General features: G+C 41.8%; 2 protein-coding genes across 2 annotated transcripts; both read right to left on the bottom strand.

Moving 5' to 3' along the window:
* Positions 1–2,125: 2,125 nt before the first annotated feature.
* Positions 2,126–3,088, bottom strand: LOC308524065 (olfactory receptor 51I2-like; the record flags this gene model as incomplete). The annotated part of the gene is made up of 1 exon (XM_081098218.1): positions 2,126–3,088. One exon carries the CDS (start codon positions 3,086–3,088, stop codon positions 2,126–2,128), a length of 963 nt encoding a protein of 320 aa, XP_080954344.1.
* Positions 3,089–14,159: 11,071 nt separating this feature from the next.
* Positions 14,160–15,150, bottom strand: LOC308524148 (olfactory receptor 51E2; the record flags this gene model as incomplete). Its single annotated transcript, XM_081098297.1, has 1 exon — positions 14,160–15,150. The coding sequence occupies exon 1, from the start codon at positions 15,111–15,113 to the stop codon at positions 14,160–14,162; it is 954 nt and encodes a 317-aa protein (XP_080954423.1). The 5' UTR covers positions 15,114–15,150.
* Between the last annotated feature and the right edge of the window lie 6,077 nt (positions 15,151–21,227).

The raw sequence follows: 21,227 nt of genomic DNA, 5'->3' as shown, positions 1-21,227 counted from the left end.
TAAACCTGGAAATCAGATTAAGTTTGGCCTTATATTATTATCTCCAGGACAATAAAAGGTCAAAGATATTTAAAAATTGTAGGTTTCCCCCAGGAATGAAATCATTTCTATTTTCCTACTCTATGATTCTGTTACCTTGTGAGTGGGTGTGTCTGGGAAAGTTAAGATACCTAGAAACAGTCATGCTCTCTTTACCCCAAGCCAATTACTTTTCTTTTTTCACAAATCAGAAATAGTAAATATGTAATATGATGGAGGTACTATCTAATGCTATATGGTGGTAGTTATTTTTTAAATACATATAAGCCAAATGCTTTTCTAAAAGGCTCTTCTTAATTGGAAGAATTAAAGGACAATCTCATAGTGAGAGTTGAGACACCAAGCATTCAGGCCACCGGCAAGATGTTATGTTGGATGGGATCTTAAAATACCCTCATACTGTGGCCCCAATTAGAGAAACAAAGGGGTAGTAATTTGCTTGGACACAGAGTCTGGGTTTCTGATAATTATCTGACTTGAGAAATCTCTGTGCTTCAGGAAAGTAGCCTTCTTCACTTCCTATTCCTTTTCCTGGGACCACAGTCCTGACATCCATGGAAGTCTACAGCCCTAAATAGACCTCCTTACCTCTCTTCCAGCTTCTGCCACCTGCTCATCCCCCATCCCATCCTGCACCTGGCAGCAGCTGACAGAGAGGGGATGTCAGACTCACTAACCTGGACCCCATTCTTCTAAATATTATAAATGTGACTGTGCCTGAGCCTCAAGTTACTCACCTTGCTTGTTGTCATAGGCCTCTCTGCCTGTCCACATTCTGAAGGAGCCCAAGATAACCCTGCAACTAAGATGCTACCTTTATACCACTGGCTGGATGCCTTACTGAGTTGCTGCTCCCCAGGGATGTCTGAGCTACAGGTCACAAAGGAGGCTCTGTGTTTATGTTTTTCTGAGCAATGGGAATGTGTGGGCTATGTGTGTTGCCAAGGAGAGTTATAAGGAAATACAGAGATACAATTAAAAAAAAATCTACATTTTTTCCATTACAGGTGACACTCATAATTTTAGCTTCCATTGTCTTCTTTTTCTAGACTCTTACAAAACAATTCCCAAAATGTTTTACTTGCATTCTTTTTCTCTTCCACTTTTACCTTTTCAATCCAATATACCCAGTTAAACTGGTGCAACATTTTGCAATGTGATAGCATTTCCATGCCTGGCTTCTATATATATTTTAAATCCTTACAGAAGAATATTTTTCTATTGATTTTTAGAGAGTGTGGATGAGAGAGGGAAAGATAGAGAGCACATTGATTTGTTGCCTCTTGAATGTGCCCTGGACAGGGCTGGGGCAGGGGAAGAGCCTGCAACTGAGGTAGGTGCCCTTGATAGGAATTGAACCTGCATGCCTTAGATTTATAGGCTGATCGTCTACCCATTGAGTCAAACCGGCTAGGCCTGGCTTATAAACAGAGAACAAAGGACAAATGTTTCAATCAGGTCTGAAAGACCCAAGAAGTCTCACCACTGCCCATCATACTTAGCTCATCTCCTGTTCTTCCTCCAAGACTCACACAAATTCTGAGCCACATATGCCTACTCACCTTTAAGCAAGCAAACCAAATAATTCCACACCTCAGTATCTCCCCCTTTACTAGGTGTGCCTTCCCCTTGCCCACCTTTTCTGCGTGACTAACTGCTTCTCACCTTTCAGCCTCCTTCTTACCTGTTTCCTTTTTGTTTCCTCTCAACAAAGCAGTAAATGCTCTTTGAGGTTCCTCCAGCACTTAGGGTGTACCTATTGCAGCGACATTCCACTTGGTTTTAGTTGTGTATTTACAACCCTCTGTCCTCCAAAGAAGGGGAGAGATCGTGCACAGTTCATTTTAATATATCTAGTAATGAGCACAGATTCGTACACAAGTAAACACTGAATAAAATAGCGGAAATTAATGCGTGAAGGAAAGAATCAAGACTGTTCTTCACCCGTCAGTCTAAGGGTTTCCATTTGCCTGCCATACTCCTGATTATGCATCTAGGTCAAGGCTCTAAACAAGGGTTTTCTGGACATAAGATATGACTGTTTGGCCATGTTTTCCTCAGGCTCCGTGGCTGATTCTTGGTCTCATCAGCCTTGTCCCTTCTCCCTCAGCACTCTGAGCATGGCCTCCCTGATGGGCTTGGATTTCACACTGTAGATGATGGGGTTAAGCACAGGGGGCACTACCAGGTACACATAGGCAATAAGAGCATGCACAATTTGAGGCAGGTGCCTTCCAAAGCGGTGGATCATGGATACACCTATGACTGGGATGTAGAAAACCAGAACAGCTAAGATATGAGAAACACAAGTGTTGAGGGCCCGAATGCGTTCTTTGGGAGAAGCCAAACCAATCACTGTATGAAGAATCAGGGTATAAGATAGCACAATAAGCAGGGAGTCTACACCCACCGTGGATAGAACTACATACAGCCCATAAAGGATGTTCACAGTAATGTCAGCACAGGCCTTTTTCATGACATCTGCATGGAAACAGAATGAATGGGACAGGAGCATCTTGCCAGGGCAAAAGTTCAGTCGCTTCAGTAAGAAGGGTACTGGGAATAGGGACACAGTGGCTCTAGCCACAATGGCCAGTCCAATTCTGATGATGACATTGTTTGTGAGGACAGCTGCATAGCGCAGGGGGTTGGAGATGGCCACAAAGCGGTCAAATGACATGGCCAGGAGCACCGAGGACTCCACCACAGAGAAGGAGTGGAGGAAGAACATCTGCACCAGGCAGGCATTGAAGGCGATGAGACGATGGTCAAACCAGAGCACAGCCAGGGTGGTGGGCATTGTGGACAAGGTGAGACCCACATCAGTGAGGGCCAGCATGGACAGGAAGTAGTACATGGGCTGGTGCAGGCGGGGAGTCCTCCTCACAGCCAGGAGGATGAGGCAGTTTCCAGTGAGGGCCGCAGTGTACATGCAGGAGAAGGGAATGGAGATCCAGCCATGAGCGGCCTCCAGCCCTGGGATGCCAATCATCAGGAAGGAAGCTGGCTGGAAGAAGGAGATGTTGACATAAGACTTGGAATGAAGCATCTTTGGAGGACAGATTAACTCTAGAAAGATGTGACCTGAAACTGGGCAGAAAAATAAGGAGATATGACAAAATTAATGGAAACACCCCAATTCTAATATTAGGTGACTGGGTTCAGAGACAATACCAAATATAAAATGTATAGATTTAAAAATATACTGCAATCTTATGATTCTTGTCTCCCCCACTCCCCCCATCCCCAATTTGGGATATAAATCATAATGCAACAAATGGACAAATAACAAACAAACAAATTCATAGGTTCTGACAATAGAATGATGGTTACCAGAGGGGAAGAGGGGTGTGGGCAGGATGAAGAAGGTAAAATGGGTCAAATATAGGATGATGGAAGGACTTGAGATGGTTAGCTCATAATGGAATATACTGACACTGTATTATAAAGTTTTACATCTGGAATTTATCTGATGTTATTAACCAGTGTTACCCAATGTATTTAATATAACAGAATACTGCATCTAAAAGCAAGCTAGTTAATAACTACATTTTAACTTATTGACTATAAAAGTATCATTTCATAGTGTGAAACACTGATTTCTTCACACATAAATTAATAAAAGAACATAGGAGAAACCGCCACCAAATACCTTTTAGCAGAGATTTCTTTAGCAACCACCAAAAATAGGTCTGTGAGCAAAAAGAGTTTAAGTCTGAACACTGGGGTGTACAGTTATGCCATATTTAGCCAATGTCATGGGCTTGCTCTGAAGGTAGGAATGACTTTTTTTTTTCTTTTCTTTTAATTTAGGTATGTGTGGGTTGCTTCTAGAGCAGAGGATTATGCATATTCTGGTTGAAGACTTTAAAAGGAAATAAATTTGCCCGTAGTATCAATTCTGCATCCTCCATTCCTTCTCTCTCAGATACTATTTTGAGCAAATATGAAGCTCTGGTGGAACTCACCCCATTCAAAGATGAGCAGCAAGCAGAGAAGGCCAACAGAATTTGAGCAGATGTATTTTGTAAAAACTCAAAGGGATAAAAGAAGTTACAGATATGTGAAAATACTTTTGGAAATAAAGAATTATTCAGGAAAGAGCCTGTCCAAAACTTTCCTAAATAAGGAAATGATTAACCAAATTAAATTTTTTTGATATTAAAGTATAAAAATAATCTGGAATCTAATGAACAAAATAAAATGATGAACAAAATAGAAACAGATGCCTGGATACAAGGAACAGACTGATAGCTGTCCGACGGGAAGGGGAAGGTGAAGGGATTAGCCAAAGAACATATATGCATAACGCAGACACAGACAATAGTGAGGTGGTGGCCAGAGGGAAGGGGGATGTGAGGGATGTGTGGAGGTGGGAAAGGGGGTGGAAATAGGGACATCTGTAATAGTGTCAACAAAAATAAATAAAATAAAAAAAAACCTGATGATAATGCCAGATGGGAAGAGGACTTGACACATTGTCTCATCCACTCCTTCTCTTCTCTCCCCAGAAATGTGGTCTGGGATTCCAGTTCATCTCTGACCTGTAACTCTCTGAACTGCAGCTAGGCAGCCTCCTCAGGCCCTTTTTTTTCAAGCAAGGGATGAGACCACTGTCTCTTTTATTGTCCAAGACTGATTTTTCTTCTTCTCTGCATTATTTCCAGACCTGCCCACTGATATCTCCATCTGTGGCTAAGGTGCCAGCAGTCACCCATCTAAGAAGTGAAGAGGCAGGTGTGTTGGGGCCCCAGTTACTCACCCTGGCTGTTTCCCGGGCTGCTCTGCCACTCCACATGCTGCAGAAGTCCAGGATGTCTTTGTGGCGGAGGACTGTTTTATCTCAGAGCACAGAGACGCCTTAGCAGCAGTGCCCAATCTTCAGGGAAGGCGAGGTTTGGGCCACAGAGGAAACACTCCACTCAGGTTCCTGGGGAATAAAAAAGTTGGGGAGTCTTTGGAATCAGGGGAATTGTGTAGAGGAAGTAAACACTAAGTGCAAAAGAGAGACAGAATCATAGACTCTGTAATACCCCATGAGGTTTAAATGATGATATTCAGAGATTATCAGCTTCAAAGGCCCATCTGCATTTAAAATCTTTCCACGACAACATTCCTGGTGAGGCTTCAGGACGAGTCCTACAGGAGTTCCCAGTCTTTGCAGTGGGTAGGGATATAGAGTGATGTGTTGGGAGCCTAGAAGTGTTGGCCTAACCCAGGCTGAGGGAGTCAGGGAAGGCTTCCTAGAGGACGTAGAGAGGGAGCAGACTTCTGAAAGGCCCACAGACACTGTTCTAAAAACTCAGCTCTCATTCTGGTACAGACACCAGGATTCTGGTACAGACACCAGGACCCTGGGCTTATAGCTCCAGACTTGGCTGACAAAGATTGTGCCCACACTTCTAGCCTAGGACTGACCTAATGAATCAGGCAGGTGGGGGGGTGGGGGTGGGGCGGGGGGCGGGGCATGGACAGTGAAAAGAACATGAACTGTTACAGAATTTACCAGGCAACCAAAAAATACTCAGGAGTACTCCAAGATTCAGGATAAACCCATTTATTTCCAGATGCACTAGTACCATGACTCAGGGGAGCCTGTTTTCAAATCCTGAGCAAGACAATATGGAGAAAACTTTCTCTTTATACCCTTTGGTTTCTTTGTCTCCCAAATATGCATAAGACTTCCAGACCTTTTGAGGGCTTTGCAAAAAGCCCTGTGATGGGAGCCGTGAGACCACACCTAAAGGCCTGGCCTGGCACCAGCGCTGATAACCCCCTCTGGGGGTTGTGTATGGTTCATGGTTTATGGCCTCTGTAAAATGTGAGTATTTAGGTAAACAGTTCTTGCAAGACCAGATAATTAAGGAAGGGGCAGTGACTTGATTATAGGCTAACAAGATAGTGCATTAGGGATACTCATTAACTAGGTACAGAGTCAGGCTGCTAGGCCACCACCAAAAAAAAAAAAAAAAAAAAAAAAGAAAGTCTTATTTTCCTCATCAGAACTACAGAGCCAGTCAGACATGGGTTCTAATTCTTGTTCTATTTCTCACCACATACAAGGCCTGTCTCTGTTCTTTCTTCACCCCAAAAATAGCTGTGGCCTCAGATGTTTCATAAATCAATTTGGACTAAGGTCATTGACCTGGAGCTGTTTTCTATGGACCCATTTGACTTCCCTTCGACTTTGATTGCACTTTCCCAGCTGAACGGGGTCCAGCCTGTCTACTTTTTCCCTCTTAAGGGAAATTTTGTATATATATATATTCTCCCACTCTGTAGGTTGTCTGTTCATCCTCTTAATTGAATCTCGATATAGCAACAGGTTTTAATCGTAATGAAGCTCAATTTATGAAAATTTTCTTAAATAAATTATGCTTTTGGTGTCAATACTAAGAAAGCTTTGCCTTGGATCCTGAAGATTTTCTCCCATGTTTTTCTAAAAGTTTTAAATTTATACTCACATTAAACATTTTTTTTACATTTAGGTCAGTGATCAATTTTGAGTTAATTTATGCATGTATTGAGGTATAAGTAAGAAATAAAGTTGTAATATACTTAAAGTATAAGTAAGAAGTAAAGTTGTAATATACTTAAAGTGTACAATATGATGATTTCATATACATATACACTGTGAAAAGATTCCCACGACTGAGTCAATTACATATTCATCACTTCACATATTTATCTTTATTTTCTGAGACTATTTAAGTTCTATTCTCAGCAAATTTCAATTATACAATATTGATTTATTAACTCTCATAATCACATTAAACATTAGATCCTTAGAATTTTTTTTTATCTTATAACTAATTGTTTTGTTCTGATGAAAGAAAGCTCATTCCAACCTGGCTGGGACCTGGAAGCTCACCTGGAAATTCAGCCCCTCCTCCACATCCAGGGACTGCCTGTTATGATGGAAAGATTAACAACCTTGTTGCAGAAACCAGAGTCATCAGCCCTTTGAATCCCCCAGCCCTTTGCATACCTGTAGGTCTTTGCAAACTCCCAGCCCACATTGCCTGTAAACTGCCCATTTTGCATACCCATTCTTATCCCTTTTACGTCCTTCCCCATGTAATCTTCCTCCTTCTAACCAATATAAGCAGCTGATTTATGGTGGAGGGAGGGGGGAAGAGCAGATTTTGTGGATGAACAGCTGCTTACCCATGCTGCTGGCATTATTGGAATAAGCGCTCATATACGGTTCAACCCTGTCTCTGCTCAATTGGCTCAAGTAGTGACAGGCAGCCCTGACCCATTGATTGTCCAGTTACACTTAGACCATGTGCGAAGGAGATCCCGCTCCTGCAGGAGGAGTGGAAGACTGCTGGACTCATCTGAGGCAGAGACGTATTCCACATGGAAGTGATACCATGCAGTATTTGTCTTTTTCTGTTTGGTTCATTTTACTTAACACAATGTCTTTCAGATTCATTTATCTGGTCGTAAATGGCAGGATTTCCTTTTTTGTTTTTAAGGCTGACTACTGTATAACACATATATCACATTTGCTTTATCCATTTGTTTATCGACAGACACTTAGGTGGTTTCCAATATCTGGGCTGTTGTGAATAATGCTGCACTTAATATGGGAGTATAGATATCTCTTTGAGATAATGATTTCAGTTCCTTTGGATATATACCCAGACAAAGCTGGGATTGCTGGATCATACGGTTTTTTTTTGTTTTTTGAGGACCTTCCATATTTTCTACAGTGGTTTCTCCAGTGACATTCTCACCAACAGTACACAGGGTTTCCTTTTCTCCATACCCTTGCTAACACTTATTATCTCATCTTTTGGATTCTATTTGACACTGTTAACGCAAAAAAACTATTGAAACCTGTAAAGATTTTTTGTGAGTTTATTTGAGCCAAACTGTTGACATATGCTGGGAAGCAGAACCTCAAGGAATTGAAGTAATGCTCTGGAGAATGGCGGGTTACATTTGTATTTATACATTGCAATCAAAGGAAAGGGATGTGGGTGAATTACATGAAATCCATTGGTGATAGACTAGAGAGGCGGGAGAAAGCAAAGTGGGGAAACCCCTGGGATTGGATAAAAAGTAAAATGATGGACACATACTTAGGTGGGTGCAGGAACAATTAACATGATAATGAAGGAATTTGTGGTATCTGTCCTGGAGCCCAACACATTTGGGGGCCAGAAGTTACAAGTTACCCAGACATTTCAAGGGTGTGTTATCATAGATGCAAAAAGACAGATAGGCTCAGTTAATGTAAAGGTTGACCTTGTCAGTGAAGATACTGGCCTAGGACATAACTGCCCACCATAACTGCTTTTATTTAAAGTTTAATTTCAGACCATCCTTTATGGTTACTGAAAGATCAGACAGAGGCCGAAAACCAGAACTACAGGCTTTATTAGAGGAGAAGGACCTGCCGGGCTGTCTCCCAAGGGGAGAACAGCAGCACGTGCAGAGGTAGGCACGCCTTTTGAGAGGCAGAATGGGAAGGAACGGGGGCTTATTGTACTCGGTGCACGCTGATTGGTGGCTTAATTTATGGTCCATATAGGAACAAGGGTTTAGGGTATTTGGCAGGTGTGGATTGGTGGTCCAATGTATAGTCCATATAAGGTCCATGGTTAGTCGCTCAGGTATTTCCGGGCTGCAGGTTACATCATACTCCGCCCACCAGTTGGGGGAAGGGAGGACCTATCAGTTACTTTATTTAGGTCTCTGAGTTTGCAAGACTGCCATGCAGGCCTTCCCTGAGCTTGTCAGGTTAGCATGTGGTCCCTTTCGTCCACAACACTCACTACAATACCGTCTATTCTTTATTTTTGGATTCTCTTCGCCTTTTACAGGGCCTGGGACACTGAAATGATTTTTGAATATTTAACATTGAATGACATCAAAGAAATGACTACTAGGCATGACTTTTGGCACCAGCTAAAGAATTGGTGGTGATCATTGTGGGAAAGAAACTCAAAAATGTGATGCTGGTAATCTCTGGTCATAAACATATACTGAGAGTAAATCTTGCCTTCAATTATAAAAAAGGCTGGGGAGAGCTCTCTTACTAGAAACAACAACAAAAAATATGTTCTGGCCTTATTTTTTGTTAATCCAGTTTGGGATAAATGATATACTACTGAGATGGAAGCCTCAATGAAATTACTGGGGGATGTACTGTTCTACTTATGGGGCAATCTCACTCAGACTCTGACTCTCAAGGGGACTTGGCTACCTAAACTAGTGCCCTTCACTGACCAGGCCAACATAAACATGGCTGGGAACGGGACAGTGTTTTTTTGGTCTTCAGTCCCTGGAGACACTTTTTCACTGGGAAAGATATACTCACTCTGATGAGCAATTGCCTGAGTCCCAGAGTTCTCTCACAGCAGCACAGCGGCTGCCTGCCTGGGACCACCTCTATTAGTTAACTCAGCTCTCAAGCACCCAGAGGGTATCCTCCTGGAAGCTCTTCCTGACCAATGGGAACCAGAAGGCAAACACTCTCTCAGAACCCTAGTTCCTGTGAACAAGGAATAAACAATGGCCATATCCCACTTTAGTTTGTCATCTTCTAGAAATACAGTGACGTTTTTCTGGAACAGCTTTAAAAACTATGACCTTTCTGTTGGTCTTCATCCTCTAGTGCATAAGATCAGTCATTTCAATCCTATTTAAATCCCACCTCTTTCATCCACCATACTACTCCCTTCCTTTTCCCCATCCCCCAACCTCAGACCTGGTATTGGTGTGTGTAAGACCCGGGGTGGGGGGTGGGGGGGTGGGGGGGGGTGGAAGAGAGGAAAGGCCAGTTTTTAAGTTCCACACTCCCAGGTTAATGTGACTCAATGAGTGATTTAAAAACAAACTGTGTGGCTTGCTTGTTATATCAGAACACACATTTCTATTCTTCCAATATCCTGTCAGGCAGGGATTATTACTTGCCTCCTCCATGGAAGTAATAATAATGAATACTTATTGACTACATACTTTGTACTAAATACTATCCCAAGTATTTTACATGGATGATTGTACACAATTCTCATAAAACACTGATGGGTAAGTACCGTTATCATCCCTAATAAACAGATGAGGATAACAAGCCTCACAGAAGGTGAATTGACTTCAAAGTCACAGAACTGTCTGCTCTTTCTGTTGGACTGGGCTTCCTTTTAGAGAGCCTGTGACTACTCCTGGGGTGCGCAATCCCCAATCTTTGAGAGCAGGATTGGTTTTTGGAAAGAGCCTTAAGTGGTAGATTCAGGGAGTAGGAGATTGAGTTGGTACCATGTTTGGGAAAACAGCAGGTGTGGCCTCAGGGAAGGGGTCCCTGAAGGGTTTCAGCCTTATAGGCACTTAGGAACTCTTCATGGCTTCTTAATGCTCAGAGATTACATCCATCAGATAAGGTCACTCACCTAGTGGCAGGAAAGAAATAATAGCTCAGAGCTCCCAAATCCCATCCCAGGGCTATGTCTCCCAGTAATGCAAGGGATTAAATATCATCCCTTCTAGGCTACTATACTACCTGCGGTAAAAAAGAAGGAATCCTTACCATTTGCAACAGCATGGATGGAACCTGAGAGCATTATGCTAAGTGAAATAAGCCAGTCAGAGAAAGATAAAGATCACATGATCTCACTCATTTGTGGAATATAATGAACAACATAAACTGATGAACAAAAACAGATCCAGTGACAGAAAAGCATGAAACAGACTGTCAAACCTCAGAGGGAAGGTGGGGGAGGGTGGGGGTAAGGGGGAGAGATCAACCAAAGGACTTATATACAAGCATATAGGCCTAACCAATGGACACAGACAATAGAGGGGTGAGGGCATGAGTGGGGGGTTGGGGGGGACCAATGGGGCGATAAGGACCATATGTAATACCTTAATCAATAAAGAAAAAAACTTTAAATAATATATTTTCTTTAGTCTAATATATCCAAAATACTAGTACAACCATTTCAACATGTTCTTGACATAACATTGATAAGGAAATAGTTTATTATTTCTTTGGTAAGTATTGTAGTAAAACATATAACATAAAATTTATCATTTAACATTTTAATTTATTTCAATTTTTTTAAAGTATACAACCCAGTGGGGTTAAGTATATTCACATTTTTGTACAACCATCACCACTATTCATTTCTACAACTTTTCATCACCCAAACTGAAATTCTGTACCCATTAAATAGTAACTCTTCATCCTCCCCTCCCTTTAGCCCCTGGTAACCTCTATTCAGCTTTCTGTCTCTATGAATTTGCTGATTTTTATACCTTACATAAATGGAGTCATACAATATTTGTCCTTTTGTGTTTTGCTTATTTCACTTGACATAATGTTCTCAGAGTTCATCCATCTTGTAGCATGTATCAGAATTTTGTTCCTTTTTTATGGTTGAGCAATATTCCATTATACGTGTATACCACATTATGCTTATCTGTTCAGCTGTTGATGAACACTTGGGTTATTTCCACCTTTTGACTATTGTAAATAGTGCTGCTATGAATATTGGCATACAAGTCTTTAGACGACTTTTTAAAAATAAAAATCATAGGGCAGTGGGAAGGGTAGAAAAGACAGAAATAGAATATGAATATGTTGGACTTTGGTGGGACACAGTGAGGAATTTGGGAGCAAGAGATACACATTTTATTAAATTGTCTGTTTGACCATGCTCTTAGGCATATGGAAGTAGGCAGGAGGGTTTAATGGAGATATAGTAATGAATAGGAAGTCAGAAGCAGCTGGAGGTTGTGGGGACCTCATTATTTGGAGTGAGGCCAAATACCGGAATCTCTACTTTCACAGAGCATGGACATCTCTTTGTTTCTTTAGGGAAGTTACCTCTTTCTTCCATTCTCTCTCTTTCCTCAGTCCTGTTCTGGCTGCATTGATTGGCTGCATGACTTGACTGCTCTGAGCAGGGAATCACAGTTGAATGATCCGAGGATCCCTCCTCTTAAGCAAGAGCCCACAGGTTGAAATCTATTCCAAGGTTTGTTCAGTGAAGCTACTGAGGGAAAATGTAGGCCCAAGGATTACAGTAAGATTTCAGCTTTTCATCAGATCCTGAGAGAAGATTCATTAGAATCTTTACAGTTATACAAATGGTACCTATCAGGATTCCTCCACTGGTGGGAAAGAAGACTAGAAAACCTCTTGTATCTTCAAATCGGATTTTTTAGGATATAAATATAAAGTCAATAGCCAGGACACAAAACTTAGACACTTGAACTGTTTGACGGATACAAAATACATTAAAAAAAAAGGGAGATACGATTGAGAAGGTGCAAGAGGTAAATAGACAAAAATATTATTCTCCCTTAATCTGGAAAGAAGCAGGATGTAGAATATGAAGAGTAATCTAGATTTGTTGCCCACAACAAGGGCAGGGTTAACTCTCAAAACACATAGTCATTCATCTCATTAAGCACACAGCAGAGAGAAAACAGAGAATTTGCACAGGCTGAGGAAATAAATGGCAGATGTTAAACAGGAAGCAATATAACATGGAAATTAAGTAACTATATTTGATCATCAAATGTAATTTCAAATCTTGGTGTAGCACACACAAACTGTATGAGTTATCTTGTTAATGTAAGCCTAATTTCTCTCACTTATAATAGGGGACAAAAATATACTTACCTCATAAAGTTGTTGTGAAGATCAGATAAAACCCATAAAACACTCATTACAGTGCCGGGAACATTGTAAGCACTCAAAATATTTTCATTGACATTATTATTTAGGGCTTAGATAAAATTCTCAGGTAATGTATAGTAAGCAAACTGTGAGGTCTGTGATAAGCCCTGGTTTATATAAGTTACCTGTTTTATTTTCCCATTTAAAAAGTTATACATACCAGCTAAATTTAGAAAATAGAAAGAAAAATAAGTCACTAATAATTTGAGCATATTTCCTTCAAGGACTAGTTTATTTTTCAAGTTAGTTTCAAGCATGTGTCTATTGTTTTTCTTAAAATTATAGCATGTTTTGTTTTATAGCAGAGTCTTTAAAGGCCATATAATATTTCTTTAATATGGATTATTCCACATAATATTCCATTAGGTAAATGGGCCATACTTGAGTTTACTCTTCCTTACTTTTACATATTATGGTAGGAGATTTCTAGTATATATTTACTGTAAATAGTGGTGTAATTAATATCTGTTTTGAAAAACCCGTTTTCTGCCTCTTACAGATATTTTGTTAGGATGTATTTTCAAAAGTGCAATTTCAGCATTAAAGCATACAACTTTTAAAAAGTTCTTGTTTCATACTGCCAATTATGTCATCAACTGTGATGTTTAAGACTCTACAGGGTGTCCCAAAAATGTATACACACTTTGAATGATTATAAAGTCAGTGTTTATTAACATACAGCTCATTTTCAAAATTTAAAAGAATCTGCAGAAATGAATAATTTATTTTTGTCAATGCCTGTTTTCAGACTGATGATCATTCTGGTACTGCTAATAACACGAAGCAATGGAATCACAAACATCAAGAATCATTTCGTTCGGTATTCGTGTGCCCTCAATTCATTGACTGTTGCTGGTTTCATACCATAAACTTTATATTTTGTCTAGTGATACTTTAGGATAAAGTTTTTTTGTTCAAAGCCTAGTCTGGCTTCACCCATTATTTCAAATCAGTTAAGCCTGAAAAGGAGTGAAAATTAAGTGAGTTATCAGCTGTTAAAGTGTGTATACATTTTTTGGGACACTTTATATGTTTTAACATAATCTCCTTTTTATTGTAAATTCTCATTAATAAAAATTGCTAAGTTGATAGACAAAAATGCTACCTTGGATTACTAGTCAGATAGAGTAATTTGTCTCTTGTTTCAAAGCCAACTGTATTTTTGGCACTCTTCTTTATTTTTTTTAAAAATACTTATTGGAGCATTGGTGGATTTTCTACTTAAATTTTTTATATAGTAAAGATATAAATAACATTTTGACCTATGGAAGGGAATTACGATACCTCCCCAAATTTCACTCTGAGCTGAGACAGAATTTGGAGATCAAACCGGAGAAAAGCATTGATATGCTTATCGGCTAGCATTAGTAAGTCATTATCAAGCCATTAAGGATAAGGGAAAGTGGAGTGGGAAGGGTCACCTGCTTCACACAATCTGAGGGTCCTTGTCACAGCTGAGCTTGAACATAGCTAGGACTCGAGTTCTGATCTGTTTGGTTTTGGCAGCATAGATAATGGGATTGAGCACAGGAGGCAGGAGTAGGTAGATATCACCCATGAGAACATGCACAATGGGATGAAGGCTGTTTCCAAAGCGATGTACCACTGAGAGGCCAATGAGAGGCACATAGAAGGCCAATACCACACTGATGTGTGACACACAGTTTCCAAAGGCCTTGGCCCGCTCTGACTTGGAAGGCAGTCGTAGAACTGTTCGTATAATCAGAAAATAGGACAAGGAGATGAACATGACGTCCACGCCCATAATCAGGAGGATGGCAGTAAGACCATAGACCATATTGGGCAATGTGTCTGTTTGTGCCAACTTCATCACATCCTGGTGTACACAATAGGAGTGCGAGAGCACATTGGACTGGCAGAAGGCCAGCCGTTTGATGAGCAGAGGCAGTGGGATAAAGAAGAGGGATCCACGGACCACGGCCACCACACAAATTTGGGCTGTTACTGTGTTGTTGAGCACTGCAGCATGGCGCAATGGGTGGCAGATGGCTATATAACGGTCAAAGGCCATGGCCAGCAGGATGGTGGACTCAATGGCCGAGAGAGCATGAATAAAGAACATCTGGGCAATGCAGGCATCAAAGGCAATCTCCCTGGAATCAAACCAGAAGAGGGCGAGGATCTTGGGCATGGTGGATGTGGACAAGGCCAGGTCAATGGCTGCCAGCATGCAGAGAAAGAGGTACATGGGAGCATGTAGGCTGCGCTCCGTCTTTACGATAAAGACCACGATGCAGTTTCCAAACACGGCCACAGCATACATTGAAAGCAGAGGGAAGCCAATCCAGAAATGGACTTCTTCTAGTCCGGGGAAACCAATAAGCACGAAGGTGGCATGTGTGAAGTTGCAGGAACTCATAGCTGGCACGGAGAAGGGCACTGGAGAGGGTCAGGTCACACTGGCAGCCTGGTAGGAGATGGAGCACAATCAGAGAAGCCAGCCCTGGAAACCTGGGGACTGATGCACCTCAGTTCTCCTTCCTTTATTCTTTCCTCCCTCTTCCAAGCCTTTTCGGCTTTTTCATAAGCGATGAAGCCCCCTCCAAAGAGAAAAGTGACAGCTCAAATTCATGTACTGTCACTATTCTCAAGGTCCATTTATATTTTTAAAAGGGAACCTGGAAAGAACATGCTTATCCCCAAATGTATCCTTCTCAAGTTCCCTTAGACTCCTTCTCCCAGCCCATACCTTCATTGTCTGGACACTGGGTGGTCCTTTTCTCAGATAGGTGTTAAGAGATACCCTTTTGGGAACCCCTTCCAGATATGGCTGTGTCCTCCTCCCCTCCCCTCCCCTCCCCTCCCCTCCCCTCCCAGTCCCTCCTCTCCCCTTCCCTCCCCTTCCTTCACCTCCTGTCCTCTTTCCTTCCCCTCCTGTCCCCTTCCCTTCCCTTCCCTTCCCTTCCCTTCCCTTCCCTTCCCTTCCCTTCCCTTCCCTTCCCTTCCCTTCTCCATTCTCCCTTCCATTCCCCTCCTCTCCCTTCTCCTCTCCTGTCTCCCTTCTTTCCTTCAATTTTCCATTCATTCCATAAACATTGACTTACATGACATACTATGTACAAGGTTATTTGTTAGATGCTGTTGATACAGAGGTGAAAGACACCTTTTGCCTTTCAGATGCCCTACTTAGAGTGAAAAAGGGACAAGTAACCAAATTATTAGGGTTTGGGAATGTGCTAGCATAAGGTGTGCATTTAATGCATGGGAAGAGGAGAAGCATGATTATATTCCTGAAAAAGATGATCCTTCTGTTCAGTTTTGAAACATCAGTAGAAATCAAACAGAGAAGGGAATAAAGGGTATATTGAGGATAGGGAGGGTTTTGTTTTATTTTATTTTGCTTTGCAATTTTTCAGGATTCCAAGTACCCAGGTTTAAGGTCAGTGTGGGGAGAAAGAAACACAATAGTATTTTTTAAAAAATTAAAAAGAAAAAGAATATGAAGCAAAAGGCCAAAAGTCAATCTATTAAGAAAAAAAAAAGGGAAATCATCTGGGGGTCATTGAATAAAAAGCAGTAGCTCCCTCCAATGACTTCTCTGGAGATAAAAGTGCTGGCAGGGTGTGGGGCCTCCAGCAGATCTTAGCTGTTTGGCATGTTCCCTGCGAAGGCTCTTCTCTCTCTCTCCTTGCTGATGGGATCCTACACATGTGAAAGCTGCCTACAAGGCCACTCTTATTGTCCCAAGAACTTGTTCCGAGTCCAGATATTCCTAGAGCTTTGTCTTACCTGGAACATTGGCCAACATGGCATTCATATTAGGGCAGACATTTCCTTTTTAGAAACCCAGTGCTGTTCTGCCGCAACCTCCTCAACCTTAAACACATGTACTCTGACTTCATTAAATGTTTCCCTGCTAGCTCCCTAGTGTCCTGGCTTTTAGAGATAATTGTATCTCAAGAGCCAAAGAAATGGCTTCAATAAGAACCTCTGAGTCTTTGGAATAAATTCTGCAGGAGTCTTCATCCATTGTGTTCAGGTTAACTGTTCATCTCGCCAAGATTCTTCTTCGCTCCTAACCTCAGTCCTTAACTGCAACTGGGAGATGCTCTTCTATTTGGCCTTAGTGGAGAGAGTTTGGAAACAAGCAGTCTTACATAAATATAATAAGATGAGAACTAAAAGATTTGACTTATCCCCATTGGAGACAAACTAGTAGTAACAAATCCAGGGACTAAAGATTATAAAATCCACACCTCTGACTGCTATTTGCTTTTCTCCATCCTCAGAACATGTACAAAGGCATAACAGCTACCCTCCTTGACCAGCACAGATCCCAACTTTGGACCCTAGCTGCTGTCAGAGAATAAAAAGTCCTTCCAGAGGCAGATAATTGCATCCCTCAGTGAGATCAAAGGAAGCTTATATCTTGCATCCACCCAATCATCTATGTATCTGACATAGGTAACCCGGGGAAAGGAGATTCAGAAATCCAAACAAATCAGGCTGGTAAGTATGTGGTAATGCTAAGGTAACTTCCTTGGAGGGAGGCCATATCACTGGACCTCTGTGTGCAAGAGAAATGGGGCCCAGCTGAAAAAAAGGGTAGAATGGAAGTAGCAAGAGGAGCATAGTAACATATTTCTTCCTTTTCAAGGCCTCCTACCCATCCCACTGCATGTAGCACTTTAGATCAGTGGTTCTCAACCATCTGGCCCTTTAAATACAGTTCCTCATGTTGTGACCCAACCATAAAATTATTTTCGTTGCTACTTCATAACTGTAATGTTGCTACTGCTTTGAATCGTAATGTAAATATCGGATATGCAGGATGGTCTTAGGCGACCCCTGTGAAAGGGTCATTTGACCGCCAAAGGGGTCGCGACCCACAGGTTGAGAACCGCTGCTTTAGATCGATATAAGGGTCTCTGTTGGCCGCAGAGTCAGCTACTGTCCTGACCCATCACTCCACAGGACATCGTTTCTGCTTTCCTGGTAGCAGTCTAAGACTTTGGGCCGTCATCTTGTTTCCCTAGTTACCTATCCCGGAAGACCTTACGTCTCCCTCCCAGGTTGCCTTGCCTTTTGCCTAAGGTGACCCCTGGCTAGACCCAATTTCTGATTATCTTTGGGTCCAAATGTGGCTGTTGCATTTATACTCACTTGCTAATGCTCTGAGACATTCCTTCTTGGCCCATGGAGGTGTAGGTGGCATGCAAGGGCTTTCCCTGCCCTGCTGTGAGGCAGTGTGTGGGGTCTTCAAGGTCCCTTAGGACGCAGGATTTGGGCTGCCTAACCCCAGATGAGGTTGCACTCACTTGAAACCGGTGCAGAGAAAACAGCTGGAGCTGGCTTGCCCTTTTAGGCACAGGCCTATTTATAATGCTGCCCAGGAGGCCCATGGGAACAGGCTGTGGGAGCATGGACTGGGGCTCCAGGGGCTTGGCAGACGGGGAAAATATCTCCATGTCCTTTTGTGTGCCACTCCCACAGGTTTCCCGCTGTTTCTCTCTGGGGGGAGGGGAAATCATAAGGGCCCCTGCCTCTGGCATCACTCCCACCCTTACAGACACAGGGCTCTCGCCAATCTGTCTCCACTCTTCCAGGTAACTCAGACTCCCTCAGTCACTGCTCTTCCTCAGTAGCCACTTTCCCAAACACAGCAGCCAATGTGCATTTACTAGTGACGTCCTTGGGCTCTAGAAGTTCATATTCTCTTTAAAAACCAAGGTAGGCCCCCAAATGTGCAGTCCCATCATTCAAAATAAGGGCATTCACTTCTTCAGCTTTTCTTTTCCCATCTTTTCTTTCCGTTGATGAAACAGACCTTGATGTATGGAAATCACTCTTTATTGCACCTGTGTTACAGATAAAGATTAGGTGAGATAAAAGCTAGTTAATTAGTGATAATATCAGTTGGATAACCAGTTTTTCTGAATCTTTATTCATTCATATTCAACAGATATTTATCAAGGGCTTACAGTGTAAAAAGAAAAATAGACAGCCCCTCCAGAAACTCCCATCCTCATGGAGCGGTATAGACAATACATGGAGCTACTGTGAAAAACCAAAAAGCATGTTCAATAGTTTAAGGAGGAAAATAAAGGGAATGTGGGAACAGATAAATATCAGGGGGCAGTTGACATTTTTTAATAATATATTTTATTGATTTTTTACAGAGAGGAAGGGAGAGGGATAGAGAGTTAGAAACATTGATGAGAAAGAAACATCGGTCAGCTGCCTCCTGCACATCTCCCACTGGGGATGTGCCCGAAACCCAGGTACATGCCCTTGACCGGAATTGAACCTGGGACCTTTCAGTCCACAGGCTGACGCTCTATCCACTGAGCCAAACCGGTTAGGGAAGGCAGTTGACATTTTAAGTGAAGCTGCCAGGGAAGGGCTCACATAATGGAAACATTTGAGGAGAAGCCTGAAGGGAGTGAGGAATGTGTCTATGGAGATATTTGAGAAAGGCCATTTCAGGAAGAAGACAGAGAAACTACAAATAAAGTTCCTGAGAAGGGGGTGTATTTGATAGTTTAGAACAACAAGGAAGTCAGTGTGCCTGTGTAGACAGACAAGAGGCAGAATAGTAGGGAGATGAAATCACAGAGGTGAAGGGGAGTTGAGTCACATAGGCCCTTATAGGACATTTAAGGGTTTTCACTTGGGCTCTGAGTTTGGTGGCTACAACAGTGGTCTTGTGTCTTCATTTATTTTTCTCCTTAAACTACTGGCTTTTGGGAAAGTCTCCAATTCATTGTGAGCTTGTCCACCTTAGTCAGAACACAACATTTGCTCTGCAAACCACCCATTCCTGATGTGTCCATATTACCCACACCCTAGGGATGAAAGCTTATAAGTTTTCAAAATTATTAGGCAGTGGGGCTGTTCACACATTAGTGTGTGTGGGTGAGGGTGGGGAGACATCTGTAGAAGTAGTGTGAACATCTTGGCCGTCTGGATCTTGAGACTGAAGTTACTTCTTCTCTTTCCTATTTGTAAGACTCTGAGTACCCCCAACCTTCTTCTCTAGTCTACGTCACTCTTTTTCTTTCTCCTCTTCCTCTCTTCAGACCCTATCTTATGTGGTGTGTTCAAACAAACAAAGAAACAAACAAACACCCAGTATGTAATTCCACATCTTCTGAACTTTTCCTCCAATTTCCAACAGTGAATAAAATATTGTCCCTGGTCTTGAGAAGTGGGCACGGAAGTGGGCTGGCTGCAGTAGATTCTGAAGAGGGAAGTTGTGCACGAGAAAGAAGCACAGGTACTGTAGGAGCACCTGGAAAGGACACCAGCCAGACTTGAGCAGTCAAGAAAAAGTCTCTGAAGGAAAGTCACTTTTAAGTCAGGAGAACGGAGAGAGTGAAGGTGACACAGGTGGAAGTAAGAGCTTGTTGAAGGAATGAAGTGAGATAGAGCAACCAGGGTTAAGGAAATGCAAGTTGCTTGTTGTGCCTGGAGTACCACATACCGGGGAAGTAATAAGGCTTGAGAGGAAAATAGAGCTAGGTCATCGGAGATTTTATTATTTTTACTATGTGGTAGGCCCTGTTTCAGGGTTTGGAAGACACCATAAATGAAGCAAAGGCCTTATACTCAGTGATCTTACCTTGTAATGGGGAACAAGAAAAGAAATAACCAGATATGTAGTGTGTTGAGGAATGAAAATCTAGAAACTAAAAACAAGATATGTAGAGAAGAGAGTGAATACAGACAGGAATTGAGGGAGAGGTTGTTGTTATTTTTATGTCAAGAGCCCTGTAATAAGATGACACTTCAGCAGAAACCTGCATGAAGTGAGGCAGTAAATCATGTGGGTACCTGGGGGAAGAATATTTCAGGTAGAGAGAACAGCAAGTGTGAAGTCTGATGTTAAAGCATGTTTGGTGAGTTTAAGAAAATATTGGAGGCTAGTGTGGATGTAGGAGAGTGTATAAAGGGGGGAGTCGTTGGAACAGTTGAGATGATGGAAAAGAGTCAGATATAACATATAATGACTGTGAATATTCCCTGGGTAAGAGAGGAGACCACTGGAACATGTTGAACAGAGGAAGTGACATGATTTGTCTTGTGTATTTGTCTTGTCTAGATTGTAAAGCAGAAGTGGATGAAGAAAGATCCATCAGGAGGCTATTATATTTCAGGTCCAAGATGACGATGGATTGGATCATGGTAGTAGTAGTAGTAAAGGTGGTGGAAAGTAGTTGGATTCCAGATAGTAATACTTGAAATATCTGGAAGAAAGAGTCATCAGCATTTTTTGATAAACTGGACGTGGAATGGAAGAGAAAGAAGTGCCATGACTCCAAGAGTTCTATCTCAGTAAATAGGCAGTTGGATATGCATCTGGAGTGTACATATTAACTTGGGATTTGTCAGGATATAGTTGGTATTTAAAACCATAAAGCCAAATAAGATGACCAAAATTCAAATACAGCAAAGAAAAAACACACAGGTCTGAAAATAAAAACCTGGGGTATTCCAGCATGCAATTATCAGGGAGATAAAGATTACAATAATT

The sequence above is a fragment of the Myotis nattereri genome (assembly GCF_964212035.1).
Source record: "Myotis nattereri genome assembly, chromosome: 9".
NCBI classification, from domain to species: domain Eukaryota; kingdom Metazoa; phylum Chordata; class Mammalia; order Chiroptera; family Vespertilionidae; genus Myotis; species Myotis nattereri.
The sequence above is the reverse complement of the archived record's forward strand: the minus strand, read 5'-3'. Positions and strand labels throughout refer to the sequence as shown.